At 34.1% G+C, this 21,199-nt stretch overlaps 2 protein-coding genes and 1 pseudogene across 3 annotated transcripts in view; 1 reads left to right on the top strand and 2 right to left on the bottom strand.

The window, feature by feature from the left end:
• LRRC9 (leucine rich repeat containing 9) overlaps window positions 1-18,272 on the top strand; it is a 112,223-nt gene extending 93,951 nt beyond the window's left edge. The window contains exons 29-33 of the mRNA XM_067734490.1: window positions 1,177-1,245; window positions 6,035-6,175; window positions 10,248-10,392; window positions 12,205-12,373; window positions 13,128-18,272. Coding sequence (XP_067590591.1) covers window positions 1,177-1,245; window positions 6,035-6,175; window positions 10,248-10,392; window positions 12,205-12,373; window positions 13,128-13,167 — 564 coding nt within the window. The 3' untranslated portion in view covers window positions 13,168-18,272. The remainder of the gene's footprint in view (window positions 1-1,176; window positions 1,246-6,034; window positions 6,176-10,247; window positions 10,393-12,204; window positions 12,374-13,127) is intronic.
• The window catches only part of RTN1 (reticulon 1), a 411,168-nt gene that overhangs the window by 365,064 nt on the left and 24,905 nt on the right, over window positions 1-21,199 (bottom strand). The window lies entirely within an intron of this gene.
• Window positions 3,919-4,016, bottom strand: LOC137207546 (U2 spliceosomal RNA; annotated as a pseudogene).

Genomic DNA, 21,199 nt, shown 5'->3' with positions numbered 1-21,199 from the left:
GTTAGTGGCTCTTCTTGCTGGAGTTCAGGAAGCCTTTTCTGGAGTGATATAAAAGCCTGTTCAAGGCTACAAGGAAATCATGATCAGTGCCCCTTTCTACACAGCAACTAGTAAATACATATACAGAGAAAATTACATACAACTCACACATCAAGGGTCAAACAACATTCATCTGAGAAAAAGCCTGCCAAAACTGGCAATGGTTCTTCCAAAGCTTTATCCAGAAGAAATCTAAATTAGGATAATTGCTATCCTATAGGAACTCTTTCCAGTGATAGCAACTGAGCTAACACAAAGAATATGTCAAATCAGACTTACTTGAATCTGAGACCTTACCCAGTATCAAGCCTTACTAATAATTTCAAGGATACACAGGGTCTGGGGCATTCCTGTGGCTTCTCAAATTCCACTTCCAAGTGATCTAAAATAGGTCTAAATATTTTTATAGTTACTAGATGAATTGGCTAAACCCACTAGTCATCCCAAATAAGAAGAGGAGCATATCAATAACTTTGTTTTATTACTATGAACTAGCAACAACCTGAAGCTGATCTTGTTGCCTAAATTTTGTCAGCAATAGCATTTTAGAAATAACTTTGCAGAAACTAAAATGTATTTGCAAACTTTCACCAATGTTAAATAGATAATAATAAATAATCCCATCCAGTAGCAAAGGCAAGTCATTCAACTAGAGAAATAGTTTTTCAACTATATACATTACCATCAAATATATCAGTATTAAGTCCATTCAATATGACATGCTCCTTCATGGTTAAGGTTGTGTTTGATATGCACCTTTGAAATTGTTTAGACTAGATTCACCTCCTTTTCTACACATCTAGGTCAATCCTCTTGGGAATTAACCAAATATAATCTGAGTTTTAGAATAGATCATAAGTCTTCTGAAAAAAAATATGGTCTTTCCTAGTAAGCGCTGCTGTATGGCCTGTTTCCCATGTTAGCTTGTCATCTTTACCCAGTCATGTATTTGGAATCAATAGTACACAGATCTGTCTTTAATCAACAATACAGAATATTGTCAATCAAGCTCACTTCAGAAGATTCAATCATGAACTCGTTGCAATCCAACACTTACATATAATTACTTCAAATCAGCATATATTTAAAGATGTTGGGTCTAACCAAATAATAACTTACTGCTTAATTTTTTAATAGGATATGGCAGAACTGGAAAAACTTGATGGTATCTCTTCCCTCAGAGAGCTTACAGTTTATGGCAATCCAGTGAGTGTGTTATTTTTCTAATTTATTAGTTAATTTATTTTAAATATAATTTATAGTTGTATATAACTTATTTTTATATAATGTGAGAAAAGATTTAATTTTATCTGTTTCCATATGCATAAACAGTTATCCAAGCACAATTTATTGACTAGCGTCTTCTTCCAACTGATTACAATATAAACTGTCATTGTCATATACAAGAGGGTCTACTTCTTGGTTCTACTTTGTATTCATTGGCCTATTTGTCAATCCCTATAACATTACACTGTGTTAATCACTAAAGTTTTACATTAAGTCTTGATGTCCAGTAGAGTAAGCACCTCTAATTTTCCTTGTCTTCCACCTTCTCTTTTTTTTTCTTCACTGTCTTGGCTATCCCTGGCCCTTTACACTTCCTATGAGTTTCAGTAAACAGCTTCTCAAGTTATATGAGAATCTTGTTGATATTTTAATTGGAATTGCACTGAATTTATATATTAATTTTGGGAAAAATTTGCCACCTTTCCCGTTGGAGTCTTTGAAGGGATCAAATAAGTAGCATCCTTACTCACCTAACATTTGAACGAATTGAGAAATATGACAGTGGCAGATAGAGAGCTGAGAATATTTTGCTTAGCTTAGTGAGAAAGCCAAATGGGCCTGCTAACAGATGCCAAAAGTAAGTCACGATGACCCAGTAGCAGGAAATACTTCACTGAGGCCTTTCCACATGGGAGGAGAGCTTCTCCTGGAGGAGCAGAAGGCATTCTCCCAGCAATAAGCTCCTTCTCAAGAGGAAAGACAGGAGCTAAACATACCCAGTTTAATCTTCCCAGATTGGGACTTCCCTGGTGGCGCAGTGGTTAAGAATCTACCTGCCAATGCAGGGGACACGGGTTCGAGCCCTGGTCCAGGAAGATCCCACATGCCGCAGAGCAACTAAGCCCATGTACCACAACTACTGAAGCCCACGCACCTAGAGCCTGTGCTCCACAACAAGAGAAGCCACTGCAATGAGAAGCCTGCGCACTGCAACGAAGGGTAGCCCCCGCTCGCCACAACTAGAGAAAGCCCGTGTGCAGCAGCAAAGACCCAATGCAGCCAAAAATAAATAAAATAAATAGGGCTTCCCTAGTGGTGCAGTGGTTGAGAGTCCGCCTGCCGATGCAGGGGACACGGGTTCGTGCCCCGGTCTGGGAAGATCCCACATGCCGTGGAGCGGCTGTGCCCGTGAGCCATGGCCGCTGAGCCTGCGCGTCCGGAGCCTGTTGCTCTGCAACGGGAGAGGCCACACAGGGAGAGGCCCGCGTACCGCAAAAACAAAACAAAACAAAACAAACCCACAACAACATAAATAAATAAATATATTTTAAAAAAAATCTTCCCAGATTTATCAGTTAAGTCGCTCTCCTTCCCCGAGTGAAGGAGTGAAGGGACTGAGAGAGCCAGTAGTGCCACATCATAGAGCTATTTCCACCAAGAAAGAAATACAATAAGCAGTCTCCCGTAATATTTATAGCATTGAGCCTTCTCTTTCACAAACACAAATATCGCTGTGTTTATTTTATGTCCTTCAATAAAGGTTTGTGATTTTCTCCTAAAGGTTTTAATCATCTTTCGTTAGATTTATTCTGTTGTTTTTTGTTTTGTTTTGTTTTGTTTTGTTTTTGCGGTACGCGGGCCTCTCACTGTTGTGGCCTCTCCCATTGCGGAGTACAGGCTCTGGACGCACAGGCTCAGCGGCCATGGCTTATGGGCCTAGCCGCTCCGCGGCATGTGGGATCTTCCTGGACCGGGGCACGAACCCGTGTCCCCTGCATCGGCAGGCAGATTCTCAACCACTGTGCCACCAGGGAAGCCCTATTCTGTTGTTTTAATAGCTGTTTTAAACAATATCTTTTTATATTTTTCTAGTTGTTTGTTGCTAAAGTATAGAAATTCTGATTTTTGCATATTACTCTTTATCCAGGAAGCTTGCTGAACTCTCTTTTAAATTCTAATGGATTGTAAATTTTGTTGGATTTTCTCTGTAGACAATCATAGTATCTACAAATAATGACTCTTTCTTTCCAATCCTTATGGTTTTATTTCCTTTACTTCTGTCAGTGTGCTGACTAGGACTTCTAGTACAGTGCTGAATAGACACACTGATAGTTACTGACCTCAAAAGAATGCTTCTAAATTGTCACTATTAAATATGTTTGCTGTAGGTTATGGGTAGATAACCTTCAACATTTTAAGGCAGTTCCTTTCTAATTCCAGTTTACTACTTGTTTTTATCAGGAATGGACACTGGATTTTAACTAATTGGAAATATAGTATTTCTCTTTAATCTGTTAATATGCAAATTATATTAATAGATTCTGGTGCTAAACCATCCTTAAATTCCTGGGATGAATACTACTTGGTCATCTTTTATACTTTATTGGATTCAATTTGCTAAAATTTCATGTAGCATATCTCTATGGAAATAAGTAAAATTATTCTGTAATTTTACTTTATTATACTATTCTTTTCAAGTTCATCAAGGCTGTTCTTGCCTCATAAAATTAATTGGGGAGTTCTCCCTCTTTTTCTAGTCTATGAATTAATTTATATAAAAGAAGACTTGTGTGTTCCTTGAAGGATAATTAGATCCTGTCTCTAAAACCATGTGAACTTAATATTTTTTGAAGTTAGATTTTAAACTACTTATTCAAATCCTTTAATTGATATATATTATCTAGCCATTTTCTATTAAACTGATAAGAACAGATACTACACTTGTTCTTAACAAAAAGGCAAGAAGCAATTTCTATTTATTCAAAAGTCAATATTGAGAACTTATATTTTTCAATAAAATTGTCCTTTTATCTAAATTTTAAATGCACTTCCATCATAATACTTTCATGAATTTTAAAAATCTCTACTATATCTGTGTTTTGTCACCTTTTTTATATCTAAATTTGTTGGGTTTTTTTGCTTTTTCTCTTTTATTCTTGATGAGTCTTACTAAAGGTTTGTCTATCATATTAATCTCTTCAAATAACCATATTTTGGTTTTATCAAGTGTAATTTTTCTTTTTTGTTCATTAATTTCTACCCTTTACCTTTAGTTTCTTGGAATTTACTTTTTTAAAATATTCTGGAGTAGAATGCCTAGCTCATTAATTTTTAATATTTCTTCTAAATGAATAAATTTTAGGTTACAAAATACTGCTTTAGCAATAGCCTAAAAGTTTTGATATGTTGTGTTTTTCCTGCTATTTCTTAGAATCTACTTTACAGGGACTTCCCTGGTGGTCCAGTGGTTAAGATTTTGCCCTCCAATGCAGCGGGTGTGGATTTGATCCCTGGTCAGGGAGCTAGGATCCCACATGCCTTGCAGCCACAAAACCAAAACATGAAACAGAAGCAATATTATAACAAATTCAATAGACTTTTAAAAAAATGGTCCACATCAAAAAAAAAAATCTTAGAATCTACTTTACAAAAGATTTCTTCTTTAATCTGTGAATTATTGAGGATTATGTGTGTTAATTTCAAACCTATTAGGTATTTTTAGCTCTCTCGTTATTATTTATTTCTAGTGTTATTACATTTTAATCAGAAGAGACAGTCTATACATTCTTTGGTTTTATGAAACTGGCTTTGTGGCCTTGAATGTGCTCATTTTTTTAACTCAATTTACGGCTTAGAGATCCCTCTCCATTAATGTATATGTATCTACTACATTTTTAAAAAATAGTTTATTCCCCTCTGATGATAATCTTTCTTTCTTTCTTTTGTTATCACAAACAGTGCTGCATACTTCTTCTGTGTTGTCAGTACCCCAGATCATCCCTATATTCGGAGATTTGCTAAAAGTCAAGGGACTCAGCATATAGCTATACTCATGGCTAAGATTTATTACTGTGACGTAATGAGGATACACAGCCAAGTGATGAAGGAAAAACACATGGGCAGAGTCTGGAGGAATCCATGTGCAGGCTTCCTTATGCTCTTTCCCTCACATGAGGGGATCACAGTGTGCACTCTTCACACACCAACAAAAATGTAGCAACAAATGTGTTATATTTCTGCCCAGGAAATCCCATTAGACTTAATAGCATTCAAGGGTTTTTTTGGAAGCTGGTCATGTAGGTACCCTGTGCCAATCACATACCAAAATTCCAGACTCCCAGAAGGAGAGCAGGTTGAACATGAATCCTATTGTTTGTATAAGCAGTCTAGGCATAGTGAACTACCCTTATCAGTTAAGGAATGGTGGGAGAGCTTCCAAAATCCAAGTACCAAACTCTTGTCAAGAGCTCCTTGCAAACAGATCCTTCTAAAGATAACAGCCTCAAGCCTACTATGTTAACACTTTCTACACACTCTCTTATGTACTTATGCAAGTATTTTTATAGTAGGTTAATACTATGAAGTGATGGATCATATAGTTCAATAGATGTGTATTGAATTAAACTGCATAGTGTCTATGGGAAATTATCATACAAGTTTCAAACTAATTACTTATAAGTGAACTTTTATAATATAATCCTATTCATGAGTTGGGATTGCCTGTAGTTAATGAACAATATCATATACTCTAAAAAGACATTAAATCTCCAAGTGGTAGCCTTGTTTAAAAAAAAAAAAACTTCTCATCTTCATTTGGCATAACAGGGAATTGAGGAATCTTTCAATAAGGGAATTCGTATTTATATCATTTAATACTACAAATTAGCTGTTACATGTGATCTCTGCTGTCTGTGCTTCTCTATAAAGGTTAATCTTTGAAATAAAAAGTTTTTTTAAGGAATGAATTGTTATTTTTAACTTTATTCAGATTTGTAGAAAAATGCTACATCGCCACGTGCTTATATTTCGACTGCCTAACTTACAGATGTTAGATGGAATCCCTGTGAATTCAGATGATAGGGCAAAAGCTGAATTTCACTTCTCTGAACCACAAGCAAAGAAAAATTTGGTAATAATTCTATTATTTACACTTTTTCTTTTAAAATACATAAATTATTAGTAGATGAACATTCTGTCATGAGTTTTTACGTAATGTTTAAACCTGATGTATGATGTTTTTCTAGATAATTTTAGTATGTATTTGGTGATTACTGTCAAAAGCAGCTTGATCTGGTGAATAGAGCATATACACATAGAAGCTAGGAAAGCTCCTTATTCAAAAAACATACTTTGACATAAAGCAAATTATTTTAAACTGTGCCTCTTGTTCCATATGTCAGATAATGCTAGAAGGTAAGAAACTGTAACGTATCACTCTTATAAACAGTGACTAACAATAAAACTCTCTCCACTTAGGAGATAGAAAGGGAAGGAAGGAATAATGACCTCAAACTCTCTGGACTGTGTAGTTCATCTAACAAGGGAGGTGTGTGCCTCTTTCCTTGTATATTGGCAGAATAATTGGGCCTTTTGCCTATGAACCCTAGTAGGGTATCTGAGCATGACAGGGAAGAGGTTAGAGAGAGAAGCCACAAAAGCATATAATTTGGAAATTCTATCATTGACCACCAGGATTTTTCATAACTATCTTAAAAGACTAAATTTAACACAGAAAAGCTATGGTTTTTGAACAAAGAAGTAACACTATTAGAGCTGTGCCTTTGCAAGGTTTAAGGAAGAAGGAGCTGGAGGCAGAGAAACCAGCTAAGAGGCTTTTAGAATAATCCAAGAGAGATTATGAAAACCTGGACTAAGGTGGGGCAGTGAGAGTGTAAATGAACCTCTACTGTCAGTGAAAGCAAGAGAGCAAGGGCGTTAGTCAGTGAACAAAGATTACTTTTAAAAGTTGAGTTGAAGAGGAAAGCGATAAGACTACTGTAGATGCTTTCATTTATCTCACTGGCTTACCCAACACTCTCCACTCCCTTTGTAAAACAAACTAACGAGTTCCCAGAGCACATTGAACGTTTGATACTAGTAGGCTACTCTCTAAGCTCACTTCTGCCTTCAGCAATTGATTCACATATTTATTGAGTCGGCTGTGTTTTTTCAAAAACTTATAACTTTTATTTTAAATAAAAAGATACACAAGTACAAATTTTAAATTATTATTTCTATGTTTCTATGAAAGCCAAATGGGATTCTCTGTAAAGTCTGGAAAAAGGTCAATTACACAAATCACAAATAATTGATTACACATACACAAATAATATCAAATTAGGTTGGGAGGAAAAAAACCTGCAAAATAAGGAAGAAAATTATAAAAATTCAGACTAATATGTGGGAAAATTTCTTTAAATCTAGACAGTTTCTTGTATTCAAATTTTCTCCACATGTTGTTGAAGTCTTGCTACTTTAACGAAACCAAAACTGGAAATTGTAGGTAAAACCCTTAAGGGTGGATTTATCAATCAGATAAAATACCAGTCAAGGGACTCTTTCTTAAAGAAAAGGCCTTGACCCTTCATCAAAAGATGTGTGGGCACATGTACTTTTATGTTTTAAAATTTTTTTTAAGAATTATAAAAAGAATTATAGATCTAATTCTTATTATTCCCTGACTTTTTAAAATTAACCAAGGGGATTCTATTATGGGTCAAAATAGCTATAGAGACCTGTGAAACTTAGAGCTGTACAATGTTAATAAAGATTATCTAAAAAAAAAAAAAAAGATTATCTAGATTAGGCAGAGGAAATCGGTTCATTTATGGGTTATATTTACAAATGTTTTTCTAAAAACTATGCTTTGTGAAAAAAAGCTTAGCTACTAATCTGTATAACTAAGAGACAGCACCATCTAATGTCATCTACCTAATTATTGTCACAGTCTCTAGTCTTTAAAAAGGGAATAATTAAAAGTTAGTTCAATGATTTATGCCTCCTTTCCCTTTCTCTCTTATATTCCATGAGCAAGTCACTTCTTGCTTCCAGAAGTGGAAAACTAAAGGAAACTTTAGTCTCTTATTGCTGTTGTAACAAATTACCTCAAATTTGGTGTCTTGAAACAACACAAATTTATTATCTTACAATTCTGGAGGTCGTAAGTCCAAAAAATCAGTCTTACAGAGCTAAAATCACAAGTATCGGCAGGGCTGCATACCTTCTAGGAGAGAATTTGTTCTTTGCCTTTCAAACTTCTAGAGGCTATCTGCATTCCTTGGCTCATGGCCCTCTTCCAGCAATGGCATCACTTTGACCTCTGCTTCCATCATTACATCTTCTCTCACACTGACCCTCCCTGCCTCCCTCTTATAAGGACCCTTGTGATTGTATTGGGCCCACCTAGATAATCCAGGATATTCTCCCCATCTCAAAATCCTTAATTTAATTATGCCTGTAAAGTCCTTTTTTGCCACGTAAAGCATTCACAGGTTTTAGAGATTAGGATGTGGACATCTTGGGGGGCGGCATTATTCTGTCTATCATACCACAAATGTGAGGCCTCCAGTGAGAGACCTATACAAATTGTAACATTTGATAAATTCTATTTTAAGGTAATGTTGGCTACGTTTTAAAAATTCCATATAACTTCATAAATACTCACTAAATTCCATATAAAGAAATCACTTAGAGTAACTTTAAAGATCCCAATTTCCATACATATTTTTTAATTCGTTTCATATAGCAAAAAAAATACATAAACTCAAATTGTAGTCAATGATGGATGATTATTTCACTAAAGGTTTTGCTTGTTGGCTATTCTTTTCTATTTCTCATATAGTGAACTAAGATTTTTCCAATTCTGTACTACCATGTCGTCTTCAGTGATTCTAGATACCTATTCTTGCCATTCAAATCGGTGCCGTACATAAGAATTTAATTACCTTTCCATTTACTCTATATGTAAATACTTTATTTAAAAATTGGGTTTTAAAGAATTCATCTATATATGGTTAGTAAAATAAAGGGGGTATTTGAAGTCTTTATTTCAGAGAAATCTATTTTAAGATGCAATAATAATTTTTATTTTCCTGGCCAGAAAAAAATTGAGCTATTCATTTAGCTGTTCAGAAGACACAAGAACAGAATACTTTTCAAGTTTCATCAGTTCAGTCTAATGTATTTTTCTTTGTTTTAGTTGCTGCTGTTCTTTCTTTTTAACAGCAAATAAAGAGGAAATAAATGAAATCTAAAGTTGTCCTTTAAACCAGAACATTTTGGTGCTCTTGTTTCAGAAGAAAATTTGACAATATTCTAGTTTAATGATGGGAAGAAACTCCTATGAAGGAATTAGGGAATTTGGGATCAGCTTTAGTAAAAGGCCTGATACCTTAGTGCTCATTACGAAGCTGCATTTCGGTTACGTTTACTGAAATATGAGGGAAATGGGTAATTTTACACAAATGGCAAAAGGCTGTATCTCTAAATAAATTAAAACATATATTCAGAATTCATATTTTTTAAAGTATAAACAAGGTCAGTCTTACTAAAGACAGAGCAGGCATAAATTTCTAGGGAAACCAAGAGTCTCCAGCCTAAAATACTTCTCTCCTCCATTTGCTGATTCCTGAAAATCTTTTAAAAGCCTCTTAATTCTCAACTAACATAAAATCTAAACACTGTTTAGAGAGTTAGCACACTCATTAAAAGTGATTGTTATAAGATGCTTTTCTTAGTCCCCATTTTATTTGTTTGTTCTTGAAAAACTAATTAACTGCAAGACACCTGGTGAGGTAATGTGAGGAACACAAAGATGTGGAAGATACAACTCTTACCATCTAGAAATTCCTGTTCAGAAAAAAAGAAAAGATATCACAAAGGGGTAAAGGCTTAATTTTCTTAATTCTACACTTACGTTGTTAAGACTCTTTGGAATGGGGAGGTGCCATCACCCTAGACTGTTGTAATGAGTACAATGCAGTCTGAAAAAAACAGAACATAAGGTTCTGAGGGGGGTTAAGGGCCCAAAAATCTGTCTGTTTCACAGTTTTTGCCTCATACAAACTCTGAGTTTAGGGAAGCATATAATTTCTGACCTAAAAAATTTTAAGGTGATTATCAAGTGGGGCTTGTGGTAAGGCTAAGACTACTGATCTGAGTTTTTGAGATAAGGCATTCTTAACTTTTCTTTTATTATGTAGTCTATTCCTGTTACCAACTCTCCTGTGGATGGTGGATCGTTTGGCCAAGTGAAAGCTCCTCCCATAAAGATAACAAATGTAATTCGGCCTGGTGGATTTGGCCATTACTTGGGATCTGACTTCACTTTAACTCCTGAAGTTGATGGTATTTTGACAGTTTCTGAGTGAATGTAAAAAAGCAAAAACACTTCATTTGAAACAAAAATCTCACTTTGATTTCTAATACTACTTAAAATTGCATATTTTACATTTACATTTCCTAAAATTGAATGTTTGTTCAAGTTTCATGTGACCATTCTGATTTCAAAGAATCTACAGTATTTTTTTATTTTTTATTTTTGTGGTACGCGGGCCTCTGACTGTTGGGGCCTCTCCCGTTGCGGAGCACAGGCTCCGGACGCGCAGGCTCAGCCGCCATGGCTCACGGGCCTAGCCACTCCGCAGCACGTGGGAGCTTCCCGTACCGGGGCATGAACCCGCATCCCCTGCATCGGCAGGCGGACTCTCAACCACTGCGCCACCAGGGAAGCCCTATATAGTATTTTTTGGTTCTACTCAACTACTAATATGTTGTAACTACACATTTGCTTGCAATTTGAACTTTGTGATACTTGCACAATTGTTCTTGACATTTCTTTTCAAAGCTTTTATTACATTTTGTGTATTTCATAGCAAACAACTACTAAAACCTGTAGTACATCCTGCTAAAAGTAGAAATCAGAGGTTTAAAAATATTGGTAACAATAGACTCTTGGGGTTCAAAGGGTATCTTACAGAGAGAAGATCAAACTTCATCCCTGAAACCACAATATTATTTTATATATTCATGAAGCTATTAGTAGGGAAGTGTTTCAAGAGGTAGCTCTCTAAAGGAAGGGAGTATATTAAAAGGACAAGGCATGGAAATGTTTCGTTCTATTATATACATTTTCATTCAGACTTAGATCATGCCTTTTCTCTAATTCCGGATCTTCACTGGCTACCATTTTGGTGAAATTGGGGGTAGCTACTCTTTCCCTGAGGGCTCACCTCTTCCATTCTTTCTAACATCCCACTTTGCCTCAGACTACTGTTAGACAATAAAACTGAACATCACAATAATAATAAAATGATCTAAAAGCCTACTAAGAATATGCAATTTTTTTAAAGGAAACTCAGTTAAAAGAAATTCAACATAATTTACTCTAAGATGTTATTTTTTGTTTAACTTATTTTTCATACTTCTACCTACTTATGGCTTCAAGATTTTAATCATAGTGAGAAATTTAATGCTTTTGTCCAGTAGATAGAACTATCAGTAAAACTAGACATACCAAATTGTTATTAGCCTCCTTAATAGTACAGTGTCATCACTGTCATCTTCAGGAATGTCTTCAATATCTTTGGGGGGGGCATTAGTTCAACCCTGGATTCATTTCCATAAGTTTCTTCTCAGATATCTTTAAGATTCATTATGCAACTACTTTTTTAGGATTTTCTGGAAAAGTCCTATTTCTTTCCTATTTTCTGACTGTGTTGCCCCAAGTTTTGTTTTGAAAAGTATGGTCATTTTATTGATACATTTATTATAGCACACAGCTCTGGATATTTATATTTTTAAAAATTACCGGGAGCGTGGGAGGGAGGGAGACGCAAGAGGGAAGAGATATGGGAACATATGTATATGTATAACTGATTCACTTTGTTATAAAGCAGAAACTAACACACCATTGTAAAGCAATTATACCCCAATAAAGATGTTAAAAAAAAAAAAAATTACCAAGAAGGTATCAAACTGATCCACTAGCTCAGAAAAATTTAAGCAGCATTAAGTGCTAGAAATATAGTCCAATTTTTATTTTTATTTTAAAATTTTAATTCATGTTATGAAATATGTATAGCACACAGTCAACTGAAGGACAACCAAACCTTATTAATTTATTAATGCTTTTCATTGTTTCATAATTCCTAATTTCAGACAAAAAAGACAAGAATGCAGGGATTCTAACAAGTAATCCTCAGAGCATCCATGCAGAAATAGCTTTTCAGCAACTCGGAGGGATAAATCTCTCTCCATCTCTTTTATCACATCAGAATATGGCATCTCCAAGTGCAGAAATATACCAGAGCAACCAAGATGAGGGAAGGTAAAGCTTTTCTGTGTTTTAATATCACTTGTCATCATTAAAAAAAAAAAAAAAATTCCCCAATTTGCTTGTCATCTATAGAAATAGGAAACTATTAATTGGGAACTACTATTATGGGAACTACTTTTAATTGTATTCTCTCCCAAGTCACTTCTAATCACTGAATATGCAAAGCAGTTCACTTATATTTTGAACAACAGATAAATTAAACTCTGAAATCACAAAGGCTGAGAATTATGTAAATTTTTCAAGCTTCTTATAATTCCCAGTTGCCCTTCCTCCAATTTGGATCCTAGCCCTAGAGGCCAGCTGAAGGCCTAAGAACATGCTACTTCTCATTAAGAATTCACTCTGCTGCTCAACACCTGTCCACCCAGATTTCCAGTTAATACCTGTCCTCTAGCTTCTTTGTAGCCAATCTCTGCAGCGTCTATTAGAGTGACCTAGCAGCAAATCTAGCTTAAGCCTGGTTCTTGCTGTACTAACTTCCCTGCTATAATCAGTCGTGTCCCACTGAGAATATATTTAGTGAGTGTAATATACTGATACCATATTTTGGTATCAATGGTTTATCCTCATGATGACCTGATTTATAGATAGCCAAAAATAGGATATTATTCTTTCTTGTGTTGTCTTTTTGAAATTGTACACATATAAAATACAAAAATTATTTACTGCAGAATTACCTTAAGTGAGCTGATCCATTAAGAAATTGTCACCATTACTTGACTCATAAATATTTTGTTTCTGACAGAATTCCTGGCAGACACTTTCCAAGATCAAATCGAATGTAACTGCCTAAAGAGAAATGAATATATACCAAGAAACCTATTTCTGTTTAGTAGTTGTGCAAAAACTAGCAGCCAGTGTTGGTGATAAAAAATATAAGACAATCACGTTACTTATGTTACTGAAGCACTTCTGTTCCATATGAAGATACTCTCTATCACCCTTGGTGAATTTTATTTAATATCATCTTTCTTAAACTTTCTTTATGGTTATCTTAATTATTCATTTGATTTTCTATGTTAGAAAAATCATGAAATATATCATACAACAATTGAAAAGATACAAGTGGCATAAAACAAAGTTCAAAGAATCAAATGTTTAGTCCTGGGGTATTGGAAGCATTTAGTTGTAAAATCTCATTTTGGCTTCTCATATAAAGATACTAAGAAAAGGTAATTTTAGGAAATAAGCATACTTTCATTTGTAGAATATCTGTTCATTTAGGCTTACCTAAAGCTAAAGCACACATTTCTTACCAAACACAACTATTACTAAAGCAAGTTGAGTTGTGCTAGTTGAACTACAGATTAGTTTTTTAGGACTATATTTTGAAAAAAATAGCCTCAAACTGAGTCCGCCCTAAGAATTGTTTAGAGATGGAACTCATAGGCATCAATAGTACTTCCTGAAGGTAGCTATGAGTGCAACCAGCCATTCATGCTCTAAGAATAAAAGAATAGTATTTCATATACACAATTCATTGAATGTGCCCATAGTGATATAATTTTACAAACAAGTTTTAGGCTAAATAAACACATGTTCAAAATAAGTGGACACATTTAAAATTTGGACTCAATTATATTTTACTGGAAATAAGTTTTCTAAAATATTGACAATTACATTGTATAGTACTAGGAAAAATCATAAATCAAGTGTGGTTTTGAATTTATTTATTAAACACAGTTCTTTAAATTAATGATTAAATTGCCAATCATATTTTTATATCAATGGGCTCCAAGATTCATGAAGTATTGTTTAAATTTTTCAAGTAGTGGTTCAACGCTACATGTAATTTTCATATTATTTTATGTGTTCCTTACATGAAAATAAATTATTTTTACTAAAATATTTGTATTTTATAATCTATCTGGAAATAGTTTTAAGGATATTTTGGAAACTAATGCCAATATGTATGCAACAATTTTGTGTCTTCTTTAAATACTGTATGTTTGTAATTTAATGATGTAATATTTAAAATTTCAAACCTAATACAGATTGATTTTACCCTTCTTAATGTGTGGTTTTTAAACAACTATTACTCTAAGGTAGAAATAAGATCCTTTGTTTAAAAAGGAACCATGCAGTTCTTAAGATGTCCAGAAGATGTCTTTGTTGCCCTTTAGTTCTGACAACTGTTTTCATTACAGTGTTGTGATAAGCACCTGCTCTTCACTATTTGTTACTAACTTGACATCATTTGCTTTTTCTTTCTCTTATGATTATGTATAAATGAAATGCTCAATATATGCTACTTTTATAGTAAAAAGTGTCTTTGTAAATAATAAACTGGATGGGAAAAATAAAGTAACAGGTTTTCACTGGAGAAAAATTTACAAGAGCAGAAAAGTATAAAGCAGGAAAAACATAACTTATTATTCAGCATTCCACTTAACATTTGACATTTTTTTCGTGTAGCCATTTCTTCTATGTATTTTCTTCTATTCCATTTTCTTCTATGCATTTCTAATATATTTGATATCACTTGATTTTTTTGAACACATTGTTCAATTTTGAGATATTTTATTATAAAATTTTAATTCGAATTTGTTCTAGAAAGTAAATTTGTGATAATTTAATAGTAACAAACACTAAGAAGAATAATAAACGTATATAGCTTCCCTGGTGGCGCAGTGGTTGAGAGTCCGCCTGCCGATGCAGGGGACACGGGTTCGTGCTCCGGTCCGGGAAGATCCCACATGCCGCGGAGCGGCTGGGCCCGTGAGCCATGGCCGCTGAGCCTGCGCGTCCGGAGCCTGTGCTCCGCAACGGGAGAGGCCACAACAGTGGGAGGCCCGCGTACCACAAAAAATAATAATAATAATAAAAATAAATAAATAAATAATAAACGTATACAGGCATTGCTAGGTGCTGTACAGAAACAGACATTGACCCAACCTTAAGAACATTTTAAATATAAATATACAATCAATACTTCCATATAAAAGCAATGAGGGGGATGATTACTAAGATAATTTGGCACAGTAGTTCTGAAGTTTTCCTGCCATGAAAGCAGATGATGATACATACTCTCCTGGACAGGTTAAGCTGTTGGTTATCTGCAGTTCTTAAAGCAGTTGCTATAACTTCATCCCCTTCCTATTCAACAAAACAAATGAAAATGTAATTGAATATGAGAGATGTTTTTACGGGTCTGCTTTAGATCTGCTCTAAAAATTTTTTTAAGTAGATCATTCACCAACTGTGAAATTTTAAATTATTCATAATACATTTCACAACCGATTGTAACAAAACAAGCAGGTAGTGCTTATTACTATAAACCACTAGTCCATATTTTACATGGTTTATCCTAATAACAAACTTATGAAATAGATGTGACATGTACTGTCTCAATTTATAGATTTAAAAACCTGGCCTTGTGCTTCCCTGGTGGCGCAGTGGTTGAGAGGCCGCCTGCTGATGCAGGGGACGCGGGTTTGTGCCCCGGTCCGGGAAGATCCCACATGCCGCAGAGCGGCTGGCTCTGTGAGCCATGGCCGCTGAGCCTGCGCGTCCGGAGCCTGTGCTCCGCAGTGGGTGAGACCACAACAGTGAGAGGTCCGCGTACCACAAAAAAAACCCACAAAAAACTGGCCTTAAAAGGAAAAGATATCACACCAAATCCTAGATTTTTTCAACTCTAAATTCATTGTTTTGATGACTACAAATGAACTGACAGTTAATTATTCCTAATGTGCTGTTTAATCAGCTGTTGTCGAGCCCTAATGTGTGTAAAAATTGTAAACTATTCATTCTCTTTCAGTGTATTCAACTTACGGAAAATGTATAATTTCTGCAGTAAAATTAGTTCTTTGCCCCCCAGCAAATGTCATGATAAATTTATTTTGCATGCAGTCATATGCATAATTGTATGACTTGTTTTAAATTAAAGGAGAATTCCACAAACAACCTGGAAAGCTAAAATTTAGGGCACTTTAACTATAGACAAGGAGCCTACCTTGCTGAACTGCATATAGATGATGTCAAAGTGATCTTCTGATTTCTATTTATGAAGATTGACTATAACTGTTTATTAAAACTTTATTATTTACTTGATTTCTCTACTACTGACACAAAATTAACTATGGTTGTGAACATATTTTTGCACAGAATATTTAGTGTGGATCTGTGCGTGTGTGTTTGCAGGCACTCATGACTAGTTTTAAAATAGTCCTTATGTTTAAGTAACGTGTCATTTCATTATTTATTCATAAGCTATCCTATATTATGAGAAGTGTTTAATGTTTTAAAACATTAGATCTTACTGTTAGTCATGCTATAGGCGCTTAGCTTCAATTAAATGTTACATAAAAAGAAGTAAATTATTTATATTTCTATAAGAGTAGAAGAAAGCACTTACGTCTTGAGTTCTGTTGGTTATTCAATGAATCTATTATCAGTTTGTTTTGGTATAGAAACTGGCTGTTTTTTTTAAATTCCTCTGCTATAAAACTTAGAACTTTTGGACAACTCCAAGTGCTTAACTACTTCTCTTGTTCATCTCTCTGTACTTTCCTCTATTACTGAATTTTTTTTCTTTCTTTTTTTTAAATTGAAATATAGATGATGTACAATATTGTTAGTTTTAGATGTACTACATAGTGATTTGACATGATCGCCACTCTAAGTCTTGTAACCATCTGTCCCCATACAAAGTTATTAACAATATTATTGACCATATTCCTTATGCTGTATATTACATCCCTTGGCTTATTTATTTTATAACTAGAGGTTTGTACCTCTTAATCTGCTTCACCTGTTTCACCCTCCACACCTCTCTGCCTCCCCTCTAGCAAACACCCATTCTTTGTATCTATGAATCTGTTTTTTGTTTTGTTTGTTTTGTTTTTTAGATTCCACATGTAAGTGAGATTATATGGTATTTGTCTTTGTCTGACTTACTTCACTTAGCAAAATACCCTCTACATACATCCACATTATTGAAGTATTTTTAAAGAAAAACCTGTACCAAATTGAAATTTTAGTTTGCAGTTGCCTTTCAGAACTAGGTCAGCAAAAAGTACACAGTTATTTTATCACTAATATTTTATTTCTACAAGTCTATATCTCATAAAAATATGAATTATATTATTACTCTTTTTCTTCAATTTATGAATAAAATTGCTTTGTAATCTACAGAAAAGACATTTCTCAGGCCCAATTTATGTGTTTTTTAATCTCAAATTTAGTTTTGGTGATGATTTTTCCTTATAATTAAAGTAAAATATAGATAAATGATTTTATAGCAAAAACATGAAATTCTGTGACCTAAGAATAGAATAATACATTCAAAGGAACTTAGAAGGAGCTTTGAAAGTGTTAATTACCTTAAATCAAATTATTTATCATTCATGTGTAATCTATTAGGCCTTACCTTAACTATATGCTCTTTTAGGTAAATCAGAAAGCAAATTCGTCAACATCATTTTCCATATAAAATATTGGTGATTCTGAAATGCTAATTTTAAAATTAGAATATTTTTCCTTATATTGTATCATTAAAAATAAGAGTATCTATTTCCATATGCTCTGAATAAAAATCCATTGGGATAACATATTTTGGTACCTTTTAAAAATTCATTTCATTTTGATCAAACAATAAAATGAAAATGGATGTGAAGTATTTTTCACAAATAGTATTCTACATTTTCTTCTAGTTTTTAATTTTATAATTCTAATGAACTTCCAAATGCTTAAAAGTATTTCATACCAACAGAGTTCCATTTTTAAACATTACAAATAGGAAAAAAGGTTAGTGATGATATTAAATAAATCATTTACAGTTTATAGTTTTGTAAACCATTATGATTACATTTATTTTTAAACAACAATATCTGTATTTTAAACAGAAAAAAATTAAGACCATGTGGTTTAAAAGCTGTAGATTTTAATCATGGACCTGCATGTTTTACATATTGCTTACTGTAAAACATTAAAATGTTTTAAATAATTTTAGTAGTTTGGCTCTACTCTTTGACTGTTTGTTTCATCTTTATTTACAGCATAACACCTTCCCTTCCCTCCCTGCCCCCAAATGTTTTACAAGTATGTTTCTCAAAGAACAACCAAAAAAGACTAATCTGTAAAAAATATATCAATAACGTTTTTAAGTTTCCAATTATTTCTTATTTCATCCTACCAATTTAGCTGAAAACAGGTATTTACAAACACTGGTAGCCTACTTTCTTATAGCCTTTCATTTTTTTATGCAGCTCTTTAAATGATTTCAATCAACCTTAATGGTGCATTTTTAGTTAAGAAAATAGAATGAGAAGTCAATTTGAGCACTCAGATGAACAAGTGTCTTCAGAAAGAATAGGCATAAATGGGTTTAGAAAACAGAGAGAACAGGAGTAAAATGTAGTGAGCAGAGAACTCAGAGAAGCCAGATACAATGGAAAGAGTAAAATACTGCAGAGCTTTTTAAGCTACATACAATTGGAACAATGGACTTGATCCAGCCATCTATGTTAAACTGTTAAAATATAGGTGAAAAGCAAGATGGAATTCTATAAAGAGTGTTGAGGAACAGTAGAATGAAGAGCTTTAAATCTAAAGAGAGTGAATGCAGTCATTCAATAGGATGGAAATGAAGTCCAAATTGGCATATTTCCCTGGTTAATTTACCTTGTGACCAACTCTGTTCAGTTTTAGGTATTAAGCCATTATTAGCAACAAAACAGTCTTTAAATTGCCACCATTGGAGTTTTTAAGCAACAACATAGTGTACATCCGTGAATTTAATGAATACATGCAACTAACAGTTGGGGACAGGGGGCGAAATTTCCCCCTCTACCCCTGAGTTCTTATAGCTGGAATAATAATAAAATTTACACACGACAGATAACAGTAGAAAAACCAGCTGAATTTTGTGCACACAGAAGATCATAAAATGATGCTCAGAGACTGACCAAAAGCAGGCAGTTTTTGTATCTTTTTACATGAAGAAAAATAAATTTGTGAGGATTTGACAGGATAAATAAACTCAGGTTTGGGTTCTTAGTTAGTAAGGAATTTATGCAAAGTTTAGGCTTGGGTAGTAAATTAGTAAAGAAGTAACAAGGTTTGTTAATACAAGCTTCTAGGCCCTGAATTCCCTATGTCTTTTTGCCTCTAGGTACAGCGAGGGCACATTTCACATGGGAGGTTTATTTCCTACCTTCAGAGAGACAGAGAGGAGGGGTCAATATGTCCCTCTTGCATCAGTCGTGTTTTAAGTAACTTTAACTCAAAATAATCAATATGCCATTGAGGCATATTTTGGGGTGGTCCTAACACCACATAAACATGCACAGATACATACAAGTAAAAATACAACATATAGCTCTCATATAATTGTAATAATTTAATATTATCGTCTATAGCAATCAGTACACTATATCAAACTTCCTATCCTCCAAAATCAAAAACAAAAAAAGGCTAATTTAGAGTTAATGGCAAAGGTGCAAGTGTACTATTACAAAAACTTGAAAAAGAAAGCTCATCTAGATAACACATGCAACTCAAAGAATAGTATACTTTCGAATAATCAGATGACTTAAGTTTTTTAATTAGCTGGAAGTCAATCAGAACATTTGTTTTCTACATTTTGGAAAAACTTTTATTAAATGTATTGACATACTTTCCTGTTTTAGTAAGCAGAATAAATGAAATAAAATTTTATTTTCAATGATTTATAGTGTCTCAGGTGATAGTTGTGCATGATTTACAATTTTAAAAAAATGTAGCTAAGAAAACTGTGTAGAATGTGACTGGAATTGACAATTTAACCTTGGAAGTTGCTTAAGACCAAGATTCGTGATTTTTGCTTTTGTCTTCTGGCTTGCATTTTGTGTGTGTTCCTTCAATGACTAAGATGCTTAAATAATTTTTCAAGTTAGGTGAAAGTTCTAATATTTTTCATGTATAGTAAACTTAAGCATTACTATATTATTAAGTTTTGAATGAAGGTATTAATTATATTTATGGAAATAGATCTAAAACCTCTGTAGATAGAAACTAAATAAAACTAAAGCCCAAATATCTGTCAATGTTAACAAGTTGGGCCATTGTTAACTCTCAAAAAGAATATGAAAACGTCAGCCATATAATGTCATCCTTTAATACTTCGTTATTGAAAGTTTTAAATACCTATTTTTTAAGACTTACTTTTAACTAATATTGACATTATCAAGAATTTAAACAACAGCTACAACAGACTTCAGAAAGAGTGAAGATTTCCTATTACCATAGAACTGTTTTAATATACTGCTATTTCCAGACTTTTTTCCAATACATTGTCAGAAGATAAGAGTAGAAATGTATGTATTTACCACATGAGTATTTCAGTCACTTCAATATTTAGAAGAGAAATCATCATGAACAGCTATTAAAGATAATAAAAGCCAAACTTTTTTTTTTTAAAATAAATTTACTTATTTATTTATTTTTGGCTGTGTTGGGTCTTCGTTGCTGTGCGCGGGCTTTCTCTAGTTGCAGTGAGTGGGGGCTACTCTTTGTCACGGTGCGTGGGCTTCTCACTGCGGTGGCTTCTCTTGTTGCGGAGCATAGGCTCTAGGCGCATGGGCTTCAGTAGTTGTGGCTCATGGGCTCTAGAGTGCAGGTTCAGTAGTTGTGGTGCACAGGCTTAGCTGCTCCGCAGCATATGGGATCTTCCCAGACTGGGGATCGAACCCGTGTCCCCTGCATTGGCAGGTGGATTCTCAACCACTGCGCCACCAGGGAAGCCCCAAACTTACTTTTTTTTTTTTCTTTTTTGTGGTACGCAGGCCTCTCACTGTGTGGCCTCTCCCGTTGCAGAGCACAGGCTGCGGACACGCA

Source organism: Pseudorca crassidens, chromosome 1 (assembly GCF_039906515.1).
Source record: "Pseudorca crassidens isolate mPseCra1 chromosome 1, mPseCra1.hap1, whole genome shotgun sequence".
NCBI classification, from domain to species: domain Eukaryota; kingdom Metazoa; phylum Chordata; class Mammalia; order Artiodactyla; family Delphinidae; genus Pseudorca; species Pseudorca crassidens.
Note: the sequence above shows the minus strand (reverse complement) of the source record. Positions and strands in the feature narration are given on the sequence as shown.